Here is a 19,492-nt window from a genome sequence, read left to right as displayed (position 1 = left end):
AAATTCGTCTCAAATACTAAGTAATTAAGACAGTAATAATAGACGTCTCAAAATTTTACATGGAGACATTAATTTTAAGACAGTATTTAAGATTTTGTCTCAAATTCAACTAAATAAGACACATAATAAAAACGGTTAAAAATATAATTATATAAGACATTCAAATAAGACGGTAAAAAAGTATTTGTCTCAAATTATCTTGAATATTACTACTAGAAATAAGGCTTATAATGACACTTTCTTGATGACACTTATTAAAATATGTACTTATAAATATTTTATAACGACACTCATTGATTTTAAAAATAAAATATCAGATTAGACTATCTATAATGACATATTTTATAAATATCATAAATATTAATTACTTTTTATTTTTACATTAACCCAACTTCCTCCCTCTTGTGTCTGTTTCCTTTCTGCAGCCGCCCCTTTTCCCCTCTGCATCTCTTCGTAGCCGACTATTTTCCTCTTTGACACTACTAGAAATATAATATATCACGACACTTTATTCGTGACATTTAATTTTAAATGTCACTATAAATAATTTTTAATGACATTTATCAAAAAAAAATTTATTTTAAATATAAAAATATCATTTTAGATAATATATAGTGATAGATTACATTAATGTCACTATATACTCCATATACCATTCTAATAATAACTTAATTAAGCCTATTTTGCATCTTTTTGTTTTTCCCTACTCTAACCTAACGCTAATCCCTCATCACCGCGCCGATTTCTTTCTTTCTTTCCTGTTCTCGCTGTCCCGCCGCTCACCCGAACTCAAGCGCCGCTCCTCTCCCTTTCTCTTCTCGTCGTCACCGCTTCTCTCCCTTTCGCCTCCCTCTCGTCGTCGCCACTCCTCTCCCTTCCTCCTCCCTAATTTGCTCTCGTCGCTCCTCTCCCTTTTTCATCCCTAATCTGCTCTCGCCGTCGCCGCTTCTCTCATCCACTCTCACGCATACCTGTGCTGCCGCCGGCCTACATCGCGTGTCGCCACCACGATTGCTCCACAACACTGCCTCTACCGTGATTCTGCCTTTCTGCGCCCTAACCCATTCTCGTCGTCGTGGCTCCCTAATCTTCTCTCACCGTCGCTGCTCCTCTCACCCACGCTCACTCATCCTTGTCGTCGTTCCTCTCCTTTTCTCCTCCCTAACCTGCTATCGCCATCCATCCCTGTTACTGCTCCTCTCGCCATCGACGCTCCTCTGCCAGTCGCCGCTGCTGCCAAAGGTACTGTCGGTATGAACTTCAATAGAGGAACAATAGTTATGGAAGTTTTGCTCATTTCTTATTCATTTCTTGTTTTTTTTAGGTTGTGGATTGGAAGTTTTGATAGTCACCTTGCTCCTTTCTACAGAATCAAATAGGTATATATAAAAATAGTTTTAAGTTTCAGTCCTTATCTAACAAGCTTCACTTGTATGTGTGGTTGGTTTATTTTCTTTCAATTTTGATGGATATGTTTCTATGTGTGATATCATTAGGTGTTTCAGCCCAGGGATTGTCAGGAAGAACATGACCTTCCACAGGTTTAATGGAAGATCCATCAGCATGTGCATCTTTTATATCAACAATACTTATGGGCTTGTCTGTGTGTTTGCTCATATTGGATTCCTGTAAGATCCTTTCCTCATGAACAGGGTTATCATACACAGACTTTGAAGGTGCAATTTGAAACTCAGGCTTCTGAACCATCCTCCCTTGTTTATAGCATTTTTCATCAGCGATACCATCATGTTGAACAGGTCCTACATGAAGGACAGGATTGAAGATAATTTCATGCTAGTCATGTATAGCCCGATTAGTTGAATTATGGATATCTTGAGAAAATTTAACAGTCTCTGATCCATGTGGAATGGAGACAAATTCCAATTTATTAGCTTGACTAGGTGTACTGACCAATTGTTTATTTTTTTTCAAACTGCATGAAATCATCTTTGATAGTTTCATTACTTTGGCATGGTGGTTTTGTAGATAATAAAGACTTCTCAGAATGTGAGACCAACTCTCCCTCAATTATGTTATCAGCTCTTTCAGCAATGGATTCTTGAGCTGCAAGCAAGCACTCCTGATTTATTAAATATTGAGAGCCAGGGGAATCATCAGATTTAGATAATCAGTTCAGGAACTCTAACTGCTCCCTGGGATGACTTGCAGATTGGTAACCTCGGAAAGGCTGTGAAGGTGGATTATTGAAACCTACATCAAATGCATCAGCTTCATCAGCAATGTTACTAGGTTCCAAACCGCCACGACAATAGTAGTCATCTTCATTTAGGTTAGAATTATGACCAGCATTCAGAGTTCACTGATGATACTGGCGTAGCATCTAATTGCTTCCCTATATGTTTGTTACAGGAAGTGTTAAATTCTCTTTTTCAGAAACGACATGCATACTTACTGCATGGATATGACTCAAAAAGGAAATATCATGCTGCTGCATGGTTGAACTAGGTTTATGAATGTGGGAGCTGATATGCTCATCCTCCATTTTTTTATATGAGAAACTATCAACTACTAAATTCTTAAAAGTGAAGCTAGATAGAAGATATAGCTAGATTGAATTTTTATTTTCTTTGAATTTTTATATATGGCTTGCGTGTCTTTCAGGGCTGGATAGAAGATATAGCTAGAATGAGCTGGTAGGGACATACTACATAGCCAATAAATTCTTAAAGAATTGAATTTATCAGAGTGTGATGTGAGGATGGTGTAAGGAGTATAGAAGAGAATGCAAAGAAAGTATATATGATCATTGTAAATTAATCTAGTTTCATTGGTCATGGAAATAGAATCCCTACTCAGTGAGTATGATGCATACATGTAGGCCTTGAATGAAACACCAAAAATGATATATGTGCTAATCTTTTCCCTTGCATGTAAATCAAAGTAGAGAGGTAATTAAATGATGGTGCTTCACTCTAGATCTGACTGTGGGTCTCCAATTTGCATGTAGTATAATAACATGTTACAAAACCTGAACTCGACTCCATTATAACATGCATCCTAATAATTTGTAGTATGGAAGAAGTATATGGTCATCAAAGAGGTCTCATAACAGCTTCGAGAAGAATGGGAAGCATTAGCTAATTGCTATGAAGATCACATGAGCAGTGCATGGATATCAAATAATTTATTAAGGTCATTTCTTTTCTTTGTTACTCACTCACCAATTTTGTCGAAGTAGCAAATTAGAAATGTAAAATGTATCACAAAATGTTTTGGAATTCTCTTACAAAGTATTAGCTCCACTGATATGCAATGTTTTATTAGTTTTGTATTCTAAATTGGTTGCAGCATTGTTTTTAACATTGAATGCTAAATTCATAGTGATATCAGAATCATCAATTCATAGTTATTTTGTTGACATATTTTCCTTTGGCTTGTAGATACACAAAAAAAACTTTTGTTTATTAATAGTGGATACACCAAACACAACGACTAGTTTCATTGGGTTTATTTATACTTGTCGACTATTCTAACTCTAGTCATCAGGATGAGATGATTATAGTTTCTCTGTCAATGTGATTGCTTGTTTCTTTGACGGATGTAAAAGGGTGGAAGACTTTTAGAACCAGAGATATCAATGATGCAGATCTTGTTGTGAAGAGATTAATTAGATATATGACATGCAAGAAAGAGGATTATGTGTTAGATGATAAGATTTTTTATTGAAATGTTCTATTTATTGATTTTTTTTAAACATTATATATTATAAATCATCTTTACCTCTGATAAGAGTTTTTTTTTTTATGTTCAGGATTCTCGTGAAGAAGGATTATAGAAGTTATCTCTAAATCACGAGGAGTTATTCTTTAGACTTTCTTTTGTGTAACTTTCATGGGAATAGTTGTTTTTTTATTGGATGAATGTTGGATGGATGTTGGATGCACTTCAATTAATGATTATAGAATTTTATATTGTGGATATCATTTTTAATTTATAAAAAGAGAGCTTTTCCTTTTGTTTTGAAATGACAATTTAATAGATTTAATCTATATTAATTTGTATAATAAATGTTCTTTAACGATTATTAATTTTTGTCATAATTGTTGCATCTAATGAGTTAAAATATTAGGGACAGTAATTTACTGTCTTCACTTCTATTTGAGACAACACATTACCATCTCGATTTAGTGTCTTTAGCTTTTTCACAGAATAAGACATAACATTTGAGACAAAATAATAACTGTCTTAAATACTTTTGAGACAATTGAATAACTGTCTCATCACCGTCTTAAATAGCATTTGAGACAGTACAACTGTCTCAATATTTTTTTGAGACGCTTGTATTAGGGACGACTACATTACTGTCTCATCACCGTCTCAAAAATATTTTGAGACACTAAATTTATAATTTAAGACACATTTTGTTGTGTCTCAAAAGCCTAGTTTTCTAGTAGTGGCGGGGGAAGGCAGCGGTGGCTGCCGGCGACGGCTGTGGCCGCGGAGGATGATGGCGGAGGTGTCGGCGGTTGCTGGAGACGCCGGCGGCAGCTGTGGCGGCTGGAGACGCCGGCTACTGCTGGAGGAGGCGACGCCGGAGGAGGAGGCGGCGCTGGACGCCGTACACCGTACGCGACGGCGGTGCTCGGTTTCTGCCCTCTCCTAGGCGGCGTCGATGGCGTGAGACCGGAGGAAAGGGGTGGAGGAGAGGAAGAAGGGAGCGCCGGCGGCTTCGTCGGCGCTAGCGGAGAACTTGAGAAGGAGAGAGCCTCTCCCTGGTGGCTGGCGGCGGAAAGGATCACGAAACCCCCCCCTCCTCCCTGGCGGCGCCCCCTGTCCTTTTTCACGAACCGGCTCCCCCATGCCCCCCTAACCCTCCACCTCCTAAATGACGCATATGCCCCCTCTCTTCTCCCTAATCCCCTCTATGCCCTCTCCTGTGATCCGGATCACAAGCCTCCCCCTCAAGTCCAGTCGAAGGAGGCATGAGTCCGATCATACGTTCAGCATCTTCGGTGTTGTGTGCCCAGCATCGTCATCGCTTGTAAAGATGTTTTTGTTTCACATTCGGCATCTCCACGGTCGCACACTCAGCATCGCTTGTCCGCTCGGTCTACTCGGCATCAATGTGTCGCTCGGTCGGCATCAGGTCATTTGTCTTGGTATTATTTCTCGTAGCTCGCTCATAATCTTCATAGCCATCTGGTCAGTATCTCTTGGTCGTTTGCTCGATCGCGCCGATCGCTTTGCTCCACGTCGCCCGAGCGTCTACTCGATATCACTCAGTCTCGCCGCTTGATCGATTTTTCGACATCCACGAACGCGTGGGAGGCATTATACGAGGAGTTCAACGATTCAATGTCGATATGAAGAATGATGCAGTCTCAGCGATAGATTGTCCAGTCAGTCGGACTCATGCCTCCTTCGACTGGACTTGAGGGGAAGGCTTGTGATCCGGATCACAGGAGAGGGCATAGAGGGGATTAGGGAGAAGAGAGGGGGCATATGCGTCATTTAGGAGGTGGAGGGTTAGGGGGGCATGGGGGAGCCAGTTCGTGAAAAGGGACAGGGGGCGCCGCCAGGGGGGGGGGGGGTTCGTGATCCTTTCCGCCGCCAGCCACCAGGGAGAGGCTCTCTCCTTCTCAAGTTCTCCGCTAGCGCCGACGAAGCCGCCGGCGCTCCCTTCTTCCTCTCCTCCACCCCTTTCCTCCGGTCTCACGCCATCGACGCCGCCTAGGAGAGGGCAGAAACCGAGCACCGTGATAAGCATATAATTTACTGTCACGAATGGGCTTATCAAATTAATAAATGTATTTTCCACTGCCCCTTAATTTCACAATAATGTTGTAGTAACGAGCCCAGGATCGATCCGAGGAACCAATAGTATGATGTAATCTTAGGATCGTATTTTTATTCCTATTTTTGGGGTTTCAATATAAAAATGGAGTTGGGGGTTTTAAAGCTTGAATTTAAATCTAACAAATGAAAAGCACAGCGAATAAAGAAATTAATCTAAAGCATAAGAGTGAAACCTAAACAAATAAAATCTACTTGTGTGCCAACAATCAAACCATAATGCATTGTCACCCTACATTATAATTTAATCATCACCACACTTAAACTACATATGAAATTACAAGACAGAAATAAATCTAATCTAAAGCATGATTTAAACCCTAATTTAAAACTTAACAACTAACTAAGCATTAAACAAAAATTAAACTAAATGTATCAATGAAATTACAACTACCAAACATGAATCAAACTTCAACAAAACAAAGAAATGCTAAATTGCAATGATAAGAACTTAACAAACATAAAAGGAAATCTGTATCAAGCTACAAAACAGAAATAAAATAAGATAAACCCTAACCGATCCAATCTCTCAACCAATCTCACCAAACTTCATACTCTTGCCGTCACACAAGAGACCGAAATCGAAACCACCCAATTTCGGACCTCAGTGGAGCATCTCAGTGTCGTATCAGCTCGAGGAATGCTCAGCAATGCCGACGGACCACCCCCGGCGAGCTAAGAACACCCAAAACCCACTCAAGTGCCGAAAATCTGGAAATCTGATCTCTGGATCTGGGGTGATGTTGCGGATGATGGTATGCTGTCGGATGGAGCTCAGGAATACCGGAGAACCACCGCCGATAGTCGCTGATGTGAATCGGAGCTTGGATTTGGAGGACCACCGCAAATCAAGCTGGAAAAGGAAGATGCCGCGAGCCAAATTCCACCGGAGAGAACACTCTCCGATGGCTCCAGAAGATCGGGATGATACCGCTAAGAATCCTTCCACCGAGGTTGAAGCTCGGGAGGATGATCGGAGAAAGAATCGGGGCCGAAATCCGCCGGAAAATGCCGCGGGACGAAGCTGTGCGGAGGAAGAGATCGACGAAGCAGAAAGGCACTGTAGCTTCTGTTTTAAATCAGATCTGGATCTGATCGGACGGCTGGGATTAATTTGGTGCTTGATCAACGGTGAAAAGTCATCCAAAATCCGATCCGAAGGTGCTGATGTTGATCTAACGTCTGGATCTACCCTCCCGTAGGTCGGATCGTCCAGATCATCACTGGATGGCCCAGATCCGCCTAGTCTTCAATAAACGGTCCAGATTAAGTCGGGCTGGATCAATGGCTAGATGAACTCAGATCTGGATCAAAACTTCTGGATCTTCATCAATGGCTCATATCTGCTCTCCATTAGGTTGGATCGGCCAGATCTTCAACGGATGGTCCAGATCTCTCATATTCTTGATGAATGGCCCAAATCGACCCAAAGCTTGATCTTGTCGTTTAAACTCCGATTCGAGCCCCATTTCGGTCCAAATAAATCCAAATCCAAGATCCTTTGATGCCTACAAAATAAGAATCAAATATTAGCATCAAATAGCACCAAAAATAATATAATTTGCAATTAAGTCCAAAAATACATACAATGCACAAAATATGATGTAACCATGATTTACCTATAAAATCAACCTCAAAACTATGCATAAATGAATCAAAATAATGCAGTAAAATCATGGTTATCACACCGCCGTCGCGTACGGCGTACGGCGTCCAGCGCCGCCTCCTCCTCCGGTGTCGCCTCCTCCAGCAGTAGCCGGCGTCTCCAGCCGCCACAGCTGCCGCCGGCGTCTCCAGCAACCGCCGACACCTCCGCCATCATCCTCCGCGACCACAGCCGCCGCCGGCAGCCACCGCTGCCTTCCCCCGCGGACACAGCCGTCGCCGGCAGCCACCGCTGCCTTCCCCCGCGGCCACAGCCTTTCCTCCGCGGCCACAGCCGCCGCCGGCAGCCACCATTGCCTTCCCCCGCGGCCACAGCCGTCGCCGGCAGCCACTGCTGCCTTCCCCCACGGCCACAGCCGCCGCCGGCAGCCATCGCTGTCTTTAGTGGATATCGTCACCTTCCAGATAGCCGCAGCTCGATACTATTTGGGTTATTCCGGCCATCGCGCCGAGGTTGGGTTCGGCCATCGAGCCGAGGTTGTTCCGGCCATTGAGTCGTTGGGTTTTACTCTGTGCATCTCTCTTATGATTACGAGCTATCTGTGTTATCCGGCCTGCGTGCCGCGTATCGGCTTGCGAGCCGTTATGTCACAGCCTACTTGCCGCATTCCGGATCCAGGCTGCATCGGATTCCGTGCCGCCACCATTAGATTTGACTTCTCAGCGGGTTCACACCCATCTACTTGTCACGACCGCGATGACTTGATCAGTACCACGACCAGCTCACTCATCCATCCGAGGGCGCCCCCCTGGGCCAGGGTACGTTCTCGTACCTTTTCTGCATTTAGTTAATTATTCTGCTATACTATTATGTGGTTACTCATACATTTGTGGGATTCGCCTCGAGCACCGAGGTACCGGAGACCGGGGGAACCCGGTCGCTGGATACAGGTACAGTTGACCGGAGGAGGACTTCAGACGACTTGGTCAACGCAGCGGACAGATCATCAACCGGGTCATGGGGATGCGGTCAACCTTCCAAACACGTCACACCGGCAGGTTCGTTTTCTCAGCTTCCAGACAGGATCAGATATATTTTTGAAAAAAAATCTTAAAAATAGTTTTTAAACTCAAAAAATCTTGAAAAAAATATATGAGTATATATAAAAAAGAAATTTTTAAAAAATAACTTTTTGAAAACTTTTAATATTAAAAGTTTACATTTGGATAAATAATCCATAAAAAATTCATTAATTGTCAAAAAATTTTAAAAATATTTTCTTAGATAGAAAATATGATAAAGCTTCATAGGAAAATAAATTTTGCAAGAATAACCCTATGAAATAATTTTAAATTAAAAAAAATATAAATTTTAAAAAAATATAGAAAAATAATACAACAGTCAAAAAAAATTTGAAAATTTGTTTTCTATAGATGAGTAGTGAAATTTTCTTTCTTAGAAAAATTTGGATCAAATTAATTTCTAAAAAAAATATACAAAATAATTTATTTGTTAATTCTAAGCAAGCAACAAAAATTAAATCAATTAAAGGTATGATATGCATAAAAATTTAATTTAGGCATGATTTTGGAACCCAATATAAGTTCCTTCCAACTGGATTAATTAAAAATTTTTTAGGGATATATTTTAGTGATAATTTTCTAACTTGGCCCTGATGATATCATAAATATAAGTTAAGTCCTTTATAGTTCCTAAAATTTGAAGAAGAAAAATTCGAATATGCAGAAGTTTTCAAATTTTGTATTTATTATTTTAAATTTTCTTTTCTATTTTTTTTTTGTTGAAATCTTCTAATCGACAAGATGTTGCTAAGGTTAATTTTAGTTTCTCATTTTCTTATTTAAGTTTTTTATTTTTAATTTCTAATTTATAGGAATTTTTTAATAGCATTTTTATAAACTTAAATAACTGGTCAGGAGGTAGAGACCATATCTGACTCACCTTGTCGATTTCTAATGCTCCCCCTGTAGAGCTACTTTCCTCTGACGTTGCTCTCCCTTGATTGATGCTTTTGATGTTCATTTTGAAAGAGCTTGTTTCATTTTCTTCTTCTTGGTGACTTGTCATCAGTACAAGTTCGGTGTAGGCTTCGATTTCTGATTCTGATGAAGTTTCATCCCATGTCACCTTTAGGTTCTTGTACCTTTTTCTGGGTTGGTCTTTTATCCTTGGTCTTGTCGTTGTCGTTGTCCTTGTCATCGCTCTTCAATTTTGGGTAGTTGTCTTTCATGTGCCCTCATTCATTGCAGTGGTAGCATCTTACCTTTCTTTTCCTTCTTTTCCCTCTTTCATGTGACCACCTTGAGAAATTCACCAAGGGTGATACTGCGTTGGCACGAACGCCGATAGATACGAGTCAACATCTATTGAAAAATCAAGGTGAAAGTATCTCTCAGATAGAGTACTCTCGAGTAATTGGAAGTCTGATGTACTTGATGAGCTGTACACAACCAGACTTGGCCTACGCAGTAAGTAAACTAAGTAGATACACGAGTAATCTCAGTGTTGAGCACTAGAAAGGGATAACACGAGTACTGAGGTACTTGAGGTATACTCGTGAATATGGACTGCACTATACAAGATATTCTACTGTGATCGAAGGATACAACGATGCAAGTTGGATATCTGATATAAAAGACTCTAAGTCTACGAGTGGATATGTCTTTACTCTAGCAGGTGCAGCCATTTCCTGGAAATCTTCTAAGCAAATCGTAACAACTAGATCCACGATGGAATCTGAGTTTGTAGCTCTTGACAAATGTGGTGAAGAGGCTGAATGACTACCACAATTCTTAGAAGACATTCCTCGATGGCCGAAACCTGTGCCGGCGATTTGCATACATTGCGATAGTCAATCAGCAATCGGTCAGGCACAGAGCCATCTGTATAATGGTAAGTCTAGACATATACGTTGTTGACATAATACTATTAGACAACTACTCTCAACGGGAGTTTTCATTGTTGACTATGTGAAGTCAAATGATAACCTAGCAGATCCGCTAACCAAGGGGTTAAATCGAGAGTTAGTTGCAAGCTCATTTTAGGGAATGAGCTATATGCTGTTGTCAGCGATTAGTGCAGAGGACACCCAACCTATGCTCACTGGAGATCTCAAGAACTAGGTCTAAAGGGACAACTAATCTGTACTGACAAGACACACTGTGACGAGTAGCCCAATGAAACAGTGACTAGACTAGGGTAAGCCGATGGGCTTTTAATGATCAAAAAGAGTAGATGGTAACTCTTGAGGGATCACCTATGTGAGAAAGAAGTGGGGTTGCTTCGAAGAGAATTGGAGGCATAATTCTTAGAGCTTCTCATAAAACTAGGCGTGTTCATGGCCAAAAACGAACACACCCATGAGAACTGGGTTGTATCAGGGAGAGTCTTGGGTGAGATTTGTCACTTCTTACACAGACGGTAGTATAGTTTAAGGACATCGTGTCTACTATCAGCTAGTAAGGAACCAAATCTTCACAAGGGAAGGTTCAAAGGGTAAAATCTACCTATTCTATACTTGACTCAACTGCTGAATGCTATCACTTACCCTATCTCTATTCATGTGGGGGATTGTTGAATAATTGAATGGAGAATAAATGAAAGAGAAAAGAGACTCCATTGTGAATGAGACTTTAGTCCCACATTGAAAGTTTCTGTAGGACCGTTGCGGCCGATTAGAAGGGGGGATTGAATAGCCCTGAATAAAACACAATCCTTTCTCGAACGATTAAGCTAACACTTGAAAAATAGATTAAGCAGAAAATAAAGCATAAAAACGAGGCACCGGATTTGACTTGGTTACAACCGGGGAGGTTGTTAATCCAAGGAAGATGGTCGCACTAAGAACTCTTTCAGGCGGAGAAGCCTCGTTTACAGTAGTGTAGGCACAGAAAGAAAGAAGCTAATCTAAGCAGTGGAAGCACACAAGTGTTGTTACAATTTCTGAACTGATGAAAAGCTTCTAGACCAAGGCTATATTTATAGCCTTGGTCGGGGCGCCCCGAAGGGGTTCCGAGCGCCCTGGGGGGATAAACTTTATCCCTCAACGATCAGATCGAGTCAAATCTCGATCCTGGTCAAAAGTCTGGTCCGGGCGCCCCGGAGGGCTCCAGGCGCCCCGGAGCCCCGGACTGCTCCGGGCGCCCCAGAGCCCAAAGTCAATAGATGTTGACTTTTTCATCCGGGACCTCTTCTCTAGTTCAGTCCCGCCTCGGTCTGATTCTTCTCCTCCGGATCCGCTCGCTTAGGTGATCTCTGCCATCCGGAAAAGGGCTCACCCGAACCCACTTCCGGTCTTCTCGAGCGGGCTTCCCTCTGGCTTCTCGTCCATCGGAATCGTCACGTATTTCCTTCTCGTCCGCCGGCGTACTCATCTGTAGTCTTCGTCCCTCAGACGCACCGCGTGCCGTCCTTCTTGCTAGCTGCGTCTCTTGCTCCACGAGCAATCTTCCGCTCCGACTTTCGTCCCTCGGAACCACCGCACGCTTCCTTCTTGTCCGCCGGTGTACTCTTTCGCAACACCTCGTCCCTCGGACTGTCGTCCTTCTCGCTAGCTGCGTCTTCCGCTCGACTACCTGTGCTCCTAAGCTCCTGCACACTTAGACACAAGGTTAGAAACACACAAGACCTAACTTAACTTGTTGATCACACCAAAATAACCTTGGGGTTCCAACAATCTCCTCCTTTTTGGTGTGATCAACCCAAGTTAAGCTAGGGTTAAAATAGACATTAAATAAAATTAAGTAAATTAACTTAATTTACAATGTAAGTACAAAAAGATAGAAAAAATTAAATCTATCTACCTCCCCCTAGACTTATACTTTCCCTTCTCCCCCTTTGATCACAAAAAAATGGGGTTCCAAGAAAAACAATCTAAGGGTTAAAAATTTAGTAGATTTGAAAAAAATATTTAAAAGATATTCTAAGTTAAAAACAATTCTAAGTAAAGTTTTAAAAATCTGACTTAGGCAATTTTTTAAAAAATTTCTAAGTAATTTGAGCATAAATTTCTAATTTTAGAAAATCTTTTAACTTAAGAAAAACATTAAAAAAAAATTCTAAGTAAAGATTATTTTTGAAAGAAATTTTCTAACTTAATCATTTGAAGATTATTTTTGAAAGAAATTTTCTAACTTAATCATTTGAGAACTTTTAAGAAAAAATTTTCTAAGTAAAAAAAATGACTTAGTCAATTTAAAAAAAAATTAAGTAAGTAAATTTTAAAATTAACAAAAAATATTTTGAATAACCTTTTTAAAGCATTAATTAATTCTTGCATTAATGCTTTATTAGTAAGTTAATTAAATATTTATTTCAATATTTTGGCTTCCAAGTCGTAGCGAGGCACTAGGCCTTCTTGGTTATTGGAGCAACAACCACTTCCTTGACAAAGTCTCATAAATAAATTCTTTGTTTAATTTTCTCACTTAAAGCGCTAATTTTAATTTTAAAATTAATTTAAGCATGACTTCGGAACCCAATATAGGATCCAGCCTACTGGATTAACCAAAAAATTTGTAGGGACATATTTTCTTGAAATGTTCTTAATTTGTGTCGGGTGATATTTAAAGTACCAATTTAAATTATTAAATCTTCTAAAATTGATTTTAGATGAACATGCATAGTTTTTCAAGTTATCTACTTGAATTTTCAAATCATCATTTTCAAGTTTCAATTTTTCATTTGCTAATTTTAATTTATCTAATTATTCTAAGGGACAAGACTTAGCTAGAATTACCTTTAAATTTTTATTTTCACTTTTTAATTTGCAACAATCTTTTGTTAAAAGTTTAACGAACTTAAACATTTTATCGGGAGGAAGAGATCGTACCTGACTTACCTTGTCGATCTCGTTGTCCGTTTCTCCTCCTGAGCTGCTGCTTTCTTCTGACGTGTCTCCCCCTTCATCGATGCTCTCGATGCTCATTTCAGACTAGCTTGAATCGCATTCGTCTTGATGACTCGCCATCAGTGCGAGTCCGGAGAATGTTTTGACTTTCGATTCGGACGACGTATCGTCCCACGTCGCCTTCAGGACCTTTCGTTTTTGGATAGGCTTCTTACCCTTCTCCTTGTCTTTGTTCTTCAGCTTGGGGCAGTTGTCCTTGGCATGCCCTTCTTCGTCGCAGTGGTAGCAGTGGATTGTCCTTTTCTTTTTCCCCTGCGGATGGTTAGTAGATCTAGATTTACAAAGTTTCTTGAATCTTCTTACCATCATTACCATTTCCTCGTCATCGAGAGAAGATTCCGACTCAGGTTCGTCTCTCGAAGCTTTGAGGGCGACGTTGTTTTTGGGCTCCTTCATTCCTGCACATCTTGACTCATGCACTTCAAATGTTGAAAAAAATTCTTCTAATGAAATTTTTTCTAAATCCTTCGAAATGTAAAAAGCATCTACTATAGTGATGCCCATTTTGAATTTCTCAGAAATGAATTTAACGCGTACCTGAGCGAATCTTGGTTACTTACCTTTTCTGTGAGATTCGTGAGTCCGGTGATGATTTCTTTTATTCTGGAGTGCAAATGTGCGACTGTCTCGTCTTCTGGTGAGCTGATTGCGAAGCAGATCTCGTCTAGCGAGCTTGGCTTCGGACGTTCCTTCGTGCAGCTCAAGGAACTTCTCCCAAAGCTCCTTTGCCGAGTTGTAGGTGCCGACACGGTTGAGTTCTTGTGGCAGAAGTACGCTTAGAAGATGGAATTCTGCTTTCTTGTTTGCCACGTACTCGGTCTGCTCTTTCTTTGTCCATTGATTTTTCGCTTTGCCCTTGGGAGCTTCAAAACCGAGTTCCATTGTTAGTAATAAATCGAAATCAATACCAAAAAAATACCTCCATGTGCTTTTTCCAGCTTGCAAAGTCCCCCTCGAATTTTGGCGGGTGGATGTTAGATCCGGCCATCTCGTTGCTTCGTTCGGCGGTTAGTCCTCTTGAAGCGTCTCGGCTCTGATACCACTTGTAGGACCGTTGCGGTCGGCTAGAAGGGGGGTTTGAATAGCCCTGAATAAAACACAACCCTTTCTCGAACGATTAAGCTAACACTTGAAAAATAGATTAAGCAGAAAATAAAGCATAAAAATGAGGCACCGGATTTGACTTGGTTACAACCGGGGAGGTTGTTAATCCAAGGAAAATGGTCACACTAAGAACTCCTTTTAGGCGGAGAAGCCTCGTTTACAGTAGTGTAGGCACAGAAAGAAAGAAGCTAATCTAAGTAGTGGAAGCACACAAGTGTTGTTACAATTTCTGAACTAATGAAAAGCTTCTGGACCAAGGCTATATTTATAGCCTTGGTCGGGGCGCCCCGAAGGGGTTCCGGGCACCCTGGGGGGATAAACTTTATCCCCCAAGGATCAGATCGAGTCAAATCTCGATCCTGGTCAAAAGTCTAGTCCGGGCGCCTCGGACTGCTCCGAGCGCCCCGGAGCCCAAAGTCAACAGATGTTGACTTTTTCGTCCGAGACCTCTTCTCTGGTTCAGTCCCGCCTCGGTCCGGTTCTTCTCCTTCAGATTCGCTCGCTTGGGTGATCTATGCTATTCGGAAAAGGGCTCACCCGAACCCAACTTTCGATCTTCTCGAGTGGGCTTCCCTCCGGCTTCTTGTCCCTCGGAATCGCCACGTGTTTCCTTCTCGTCCGCCAGCGTACTCATCCGCAGGCTTCGTCCCTCGGACGCACCGCGTGCCGTCCTTCTCGCTAACTGCGTCTCTTGCTCCCTGAGCAATCTTCCGCTCCGGCTTTCGTCCCTCGGAACCACCGTACGCTTCCTTCTCGTCAGCAGGTGTACTCTTCCGCAGCACCTCGTCCCTCGGACTACCGTCATTCTCGCTAGCTGCGTCTTCCGCTAGACTACCTGTGCTCCTAACCTCCTGCACACTTAGACACAAGGTTAGAAACACACATGACCTAACTTAACTTGTTGATCACACCAAAACAACCTTGGGGTTCCAACAGTTTCAAGGTATTTTTGTTGGTTTATATTGATTCGCATACATTGAGGATGTGAACAAATGCATGGGGAGAGGCTCTCTCTCACGCATGGGTGCGTGAGGGGGGTGCAAATCCAGGGTCCGGATTGCACTGAACCAAGTTGACTCGTGTGCGAACGTGACCTGCGCACACGAATGTCGGACCGGTCGGGGAAAAATTTGCCCAAGTGGTAGCATTTAGGTACTACTCAGCTCGCCGTGACCACCAGTGCTTGATTGGATTCACGGTCGCCCCTTGTATCCTAGGAAACAGACGACCCTTGTAAGCTTTAAAGCACAGCCGGAGATGGGCGAATATGTTTCAAGGAAACTACGACTCGCAGGCCTTGGTCAGCTTGCCCGGTCGGTCTCTTTGTCCGACCGACAGACTTCTCTGCCTACTCGAGATCTTCGCCTGGCCTGTCAGCTCGCCCGGCCGGCTAGTCAGAGACTGGACAACCCGACTTGCCTGTCTTGTTGGCTGGTCTGCTTCGCCCGACCTGTCTGCTTGGCCGGTCTGCTTCGCCCGACCTGCCTGTCCAGACCTGTCTGCTCGATCGATTTATCTTTCTCCATACCTATTTATTCGCTTGACCGGTCTGCTTCGCCCGACCTGCCTATCCAGACCTGTCTGCTCGGCTGATCTGTCTTTCGCCAGATCTGTCTGTCCGCTCAACACCAAATCGCCCAGCCTGCCTCTCATCAGGCCTGTTTGCCCACTCGGTCAACCTGTCTGCCCCGCTTGGTCAGCCTTTTTGCTCGGTTGACCTTTCTGATCTGCTGCGCCCGCTCGTGTTGCTCGGCCGATCAGCCCGATCTGTCAACACTGTGCAGACTACCTTTATCACTTGCCAGAAACCAGCCGCTACTGGCAGTCTGAGATTATCAGCTCAGGTCATCTCAGTTGTAAGTTGAATTTAATTCGAGTATTTAAATTCAGCTAATACCCTATACATCTCCGGCAACAAATTGTTTGTATCCAACACAACTAGCATTTTAAGATTCAATTCTCGTGAGATCGACTTATAAATTTTATTACTTGACGATAACTATGCGCTTACAGTTACCACATCAGTCTCTCTCTCTCTCTCTCTTTTTCACTCTCTCATACTCATTCTCTTAAGTGCACTTGACTTCACGCAACTTTCAATCGTCAAGATAATTTAATTTGCGAACTTAACTAGCACTTAATCAAATCAACAGTTCCTAGGGGCATAGCTATATAAGGCTCAAGGGGTGCGGTCGCACCCCCTGAAATTTAAGAAAAATATTAATAAAGTGGGGAAAAAATAAAAATATATATATATAGTCATAATTTTTGAAACTTTCTCATCTTTTTAGTAAAAAATTCTAATTAAAACACTTTCAACCTAACTCATTTTTCTCTTTTCCCAAGTCAATTTTTTTCTTTATCCATTTTTCTTCTTCCTCCTCTAATCCCGAATTTTTATTTTTCTTTTTTCATTTTTTTCTTCCTATAATTTCTTTCATAATCTTTTTTCTAACTCTAATTTTACCCATAAAATCTTCCGCGACATGTCGCTGCCATTATAGCCTAAGTCGCTATCGCCGGACACCGATTGCTACCATTATCACTGTCATTTGTTGTATGGTCATTGTCTTCACTTGACTAACGTTGTCGCTTCACCGATGCTCCATAAAAAAAATACCTTTTAATTGAGGTGAAATTTACTTAATTGATTTATTTCGCTTAGTCGACATCGTTGTTTGCTGTCAGTATCACCGTCATCGTTCACCGACTTCATTACTTTGCCCCTCCTGAGTGAAAATCCTATCTACGCCATTGACAGTTCCTGTGGATCGATATTTTTATTAGTTGATGACATAATCATGCACTTGCAGTTAGACAACACCATCCTCTATAATAGAGGCCATAATGCTTTTCGGTCCTGAGATAATCGGGTCGGGAGTTGAGGGTTTGCTAAGTGGAGGAGCATCGACTATCAGGATTGAGTGGAGATGAGCAGGGCATGGCCCATCAGTGCGAGTGATGTGCCTTTGATCAGTTGGGTCGATCGGGGAATTAATAATGAGCTACTTTTCTCTATAGGATTGACGGGGAGAAACGAAGTACATTTGATCGGAGTTGAAACGCAGCACGTCTAGTCGGTGGGACTGACCAGTGGAGAAATAGAGCATGACAATTGATGGGACTGATAGGGGAGAAATGCAGCATGTCCGGTCGATGAAACACAGCATGACCCGTTGGTGGAACCGACCGTGGGAGAAACACAGCACGTCTGATCGGTGGGATTGACCTGGGTAGAAATAGAGCATGATCGATGTATGAGATCGACCAGGGGAGAAGTGCAACACGTTTGGTCAGTGGGAGAGATTAAGGGAGAAACAGAGCATGACTGGTCGATGAGACCGATCAAGGGAGAAACGCATAACGTCCGATCGATGAAATCGACCAGGGGAGAAACGGAGTACCTCTAGTCAGTGTGACCGACCAAGGCTGAAAGGCAAAGCTTGTCTGATCAGGAATCAAGAGAACTATCCGAGCGAATCTTCCTTACATTGATTTATCCGGATCTTAACGTTGACCTCCACTTAGACTTGATGCTTAACCCTCAAGGATACGTGAAGGTTTTTCATGTTCATCGTTTTTCATATTCATCGAACCAACGTGGAACTGTCATGGGTGGGGGCACGGCGATAAATTTCACATTTGGTCTACCCACGTCTGAGTCCTGCCCCATTAAGATAATATCCTCAAGTTTATCTTCCGCTCCACAGGCTCAGAGTTATTCGGGTCAGGCTCAAGCCCTTGAACTTGTTGGGCATGAGGCGCTTGAGGTGTCCTGATCGGACTCAAGCCTTCGAGCTAAGTGTTCGGGTTCGAGGTCTAGAGCTCATTTTGTTAGATTCGTTACGATCCGATTGTAATTCCACCAGTTCACCAGCAGATAGATATATTACAAAAATTTTATTCATTTAAACTCCGACGGATCAAGGGAAGACATCGTTTCTTTAGTCAATTTATTTGCGGATGCGACAGCAGCAATCGGCTAATCGGTATAGTTGTGGAGCGCCGCATGGGGTTGGCCTGCCTTGGCTTCGAGCGTCGGCTCGACCTCAGGCGACGGTGGCACGGGCGTGCAGAGGAGCTCCTCAGGGAGGTCAGGGATGCCTTGCAGGTAGAAGGTGTAGAAGATTTTGAAAGGGAAGATCAGCTGCTTTAGCTTGACCTGTCCGTAGGCGCCGGCGAAGATGCCGGAGCCACCAGTGACAGCCAAGTAAGTTTCCTCGTACGTCAGGTACGGGCCCTGCACCGACAACTGGCCATACTCTCCGAAGTAGAAGCTGTAGATGGCCTCGTACCGGTCACCATTCTTCTCCGGCACGTGCTGGATGAGCACGCAGAGTCCCGCTGTGATTCCCAGCCGCTTCTGCAAGTCCCCTGAGTACACCTGCAACCGATCGGTTTCGACATTTTCCTCTGTCACACACTAATTTCAGAACCTCCCTGATAATTAATTTCACTTACCTTGTTGGTGAAAGGGACTAGGTCGCCGAGCGAATTGACCTCTTTCTGGCTCAGGCGAAGGTAAGCAGGGCTGTTGCGGTCGAGCTCGTTGATTTCGTACACGTGCATTTCCTGAACCTTGGAAGCTGCAGGAACAAGCTCACACAATTAGAAATGGAAAATAATAATTATAATAATAATAAAACAGAGAGACCGACTAATTATAAAGGAAAGTAGAGCGGAGCAACACCTGGTCTGATGCTGGGGTAGGAGTGGTTCAAAGGAACAGCTGATATTTGGTTTGTACAGCGGATGGACCTTAGCTGTTGCTTGTTGCTGGACAAGGGGCTTCCCCTGTGTGAGCGCGCAGGGGCGATCAGATGGAGGCCGAAGAGCTTGTTGGAGGGGCGGATGGAGGGAAGATTGTTGCAGAGGGAGGGAGTTCTGAGAGAAGCCATGGAGATGGAGACGGAGATGAATCAGATGGAAGCGAGAGAGGTCGAACAGTGAGAATGTGAGATGAGAAGCGGGGAATTGGTGGAATCTATATAGTGCGGAAGCCGGAAGGACCTCATCCGTCGCGGTTAGGAAACGTACCG

At 42.7% G+C, this 19,492-nt stretch overlaps 1 protein-coding gene and 1 long non-coding RNA gene across 5 annotated transcripts; one reads left to right on the top strand and one right to left on the bottom strand.

Moving 5' to 3' along the window:
- Positions 1–671: 671 nt before the first annotated feature.
- On the top strand, positions 672–3,944 carry LOC121974887. Of its 4 annotated transcripts, none has more exons than XR_006110138.1 (6): positions 672–1,242; positions 1,325–1,379; positions 1,497–1,676; positions 1,758–2,290; positions 3,033–3,153; positions 3,773–3,944. It is a non-coding gene; the product is annotated as an uncharacterized LOC121974887 (long non-coding RNA). The 4 variants fall into 4 exon arrangements; XR_006110140.1 differs by adding an exon at positions 2,371–2,466 and having other exon boundaries at positions 1,497–2,290; XR_006110137.1 differs by having other exon boundaries at positions 1,497–2,290.
- Positions 3,945–18,340: 14,396 nt separating this feature from the next.
- On the bottom strand, positions 18,341–19,421 carry LOC121974885 (allene oxide cyclase, chloroplastic-like). The gene is made up of 3 exons (XM_042526162.1): positions 19,144–19,421; positions 18,915–19,039; positions 18,341–18,837 (listed from the first exon to the last, which is right to left on the bottom strand). Exons 1-3 carry the CDS (start codon positions 19,349–19,351, stop codon positions 18,436–18,438), a joined length of 735 nt encoding a protein of 244 aa, XP_042382096.1. The 5' UTR covers positions 19,352–19,421; the 3' UTR covers positions 18,341–18,435.
- Positions 19,422–19,492: the final 71 nt, after the last annotated feature.

This window comes from Zingiber officinale, chromosome 4B (assembly GCF_018446385.1).
Source record: "Zingiber officinale cultivar Zhangliang chromosome 4B, Zo_v1.1, whole genome shotgun sequence".
Taxonomy (NCBI): Eukaryota; Viridiplantae; Streptophyta; class Magnoliopsida; order Zingiberales; family Zingiberaceae; genus Zingiber; species Zingiber officinale.
This window is presented reverse-complemented; position numbering and strand designations above follow the sequence as displayed.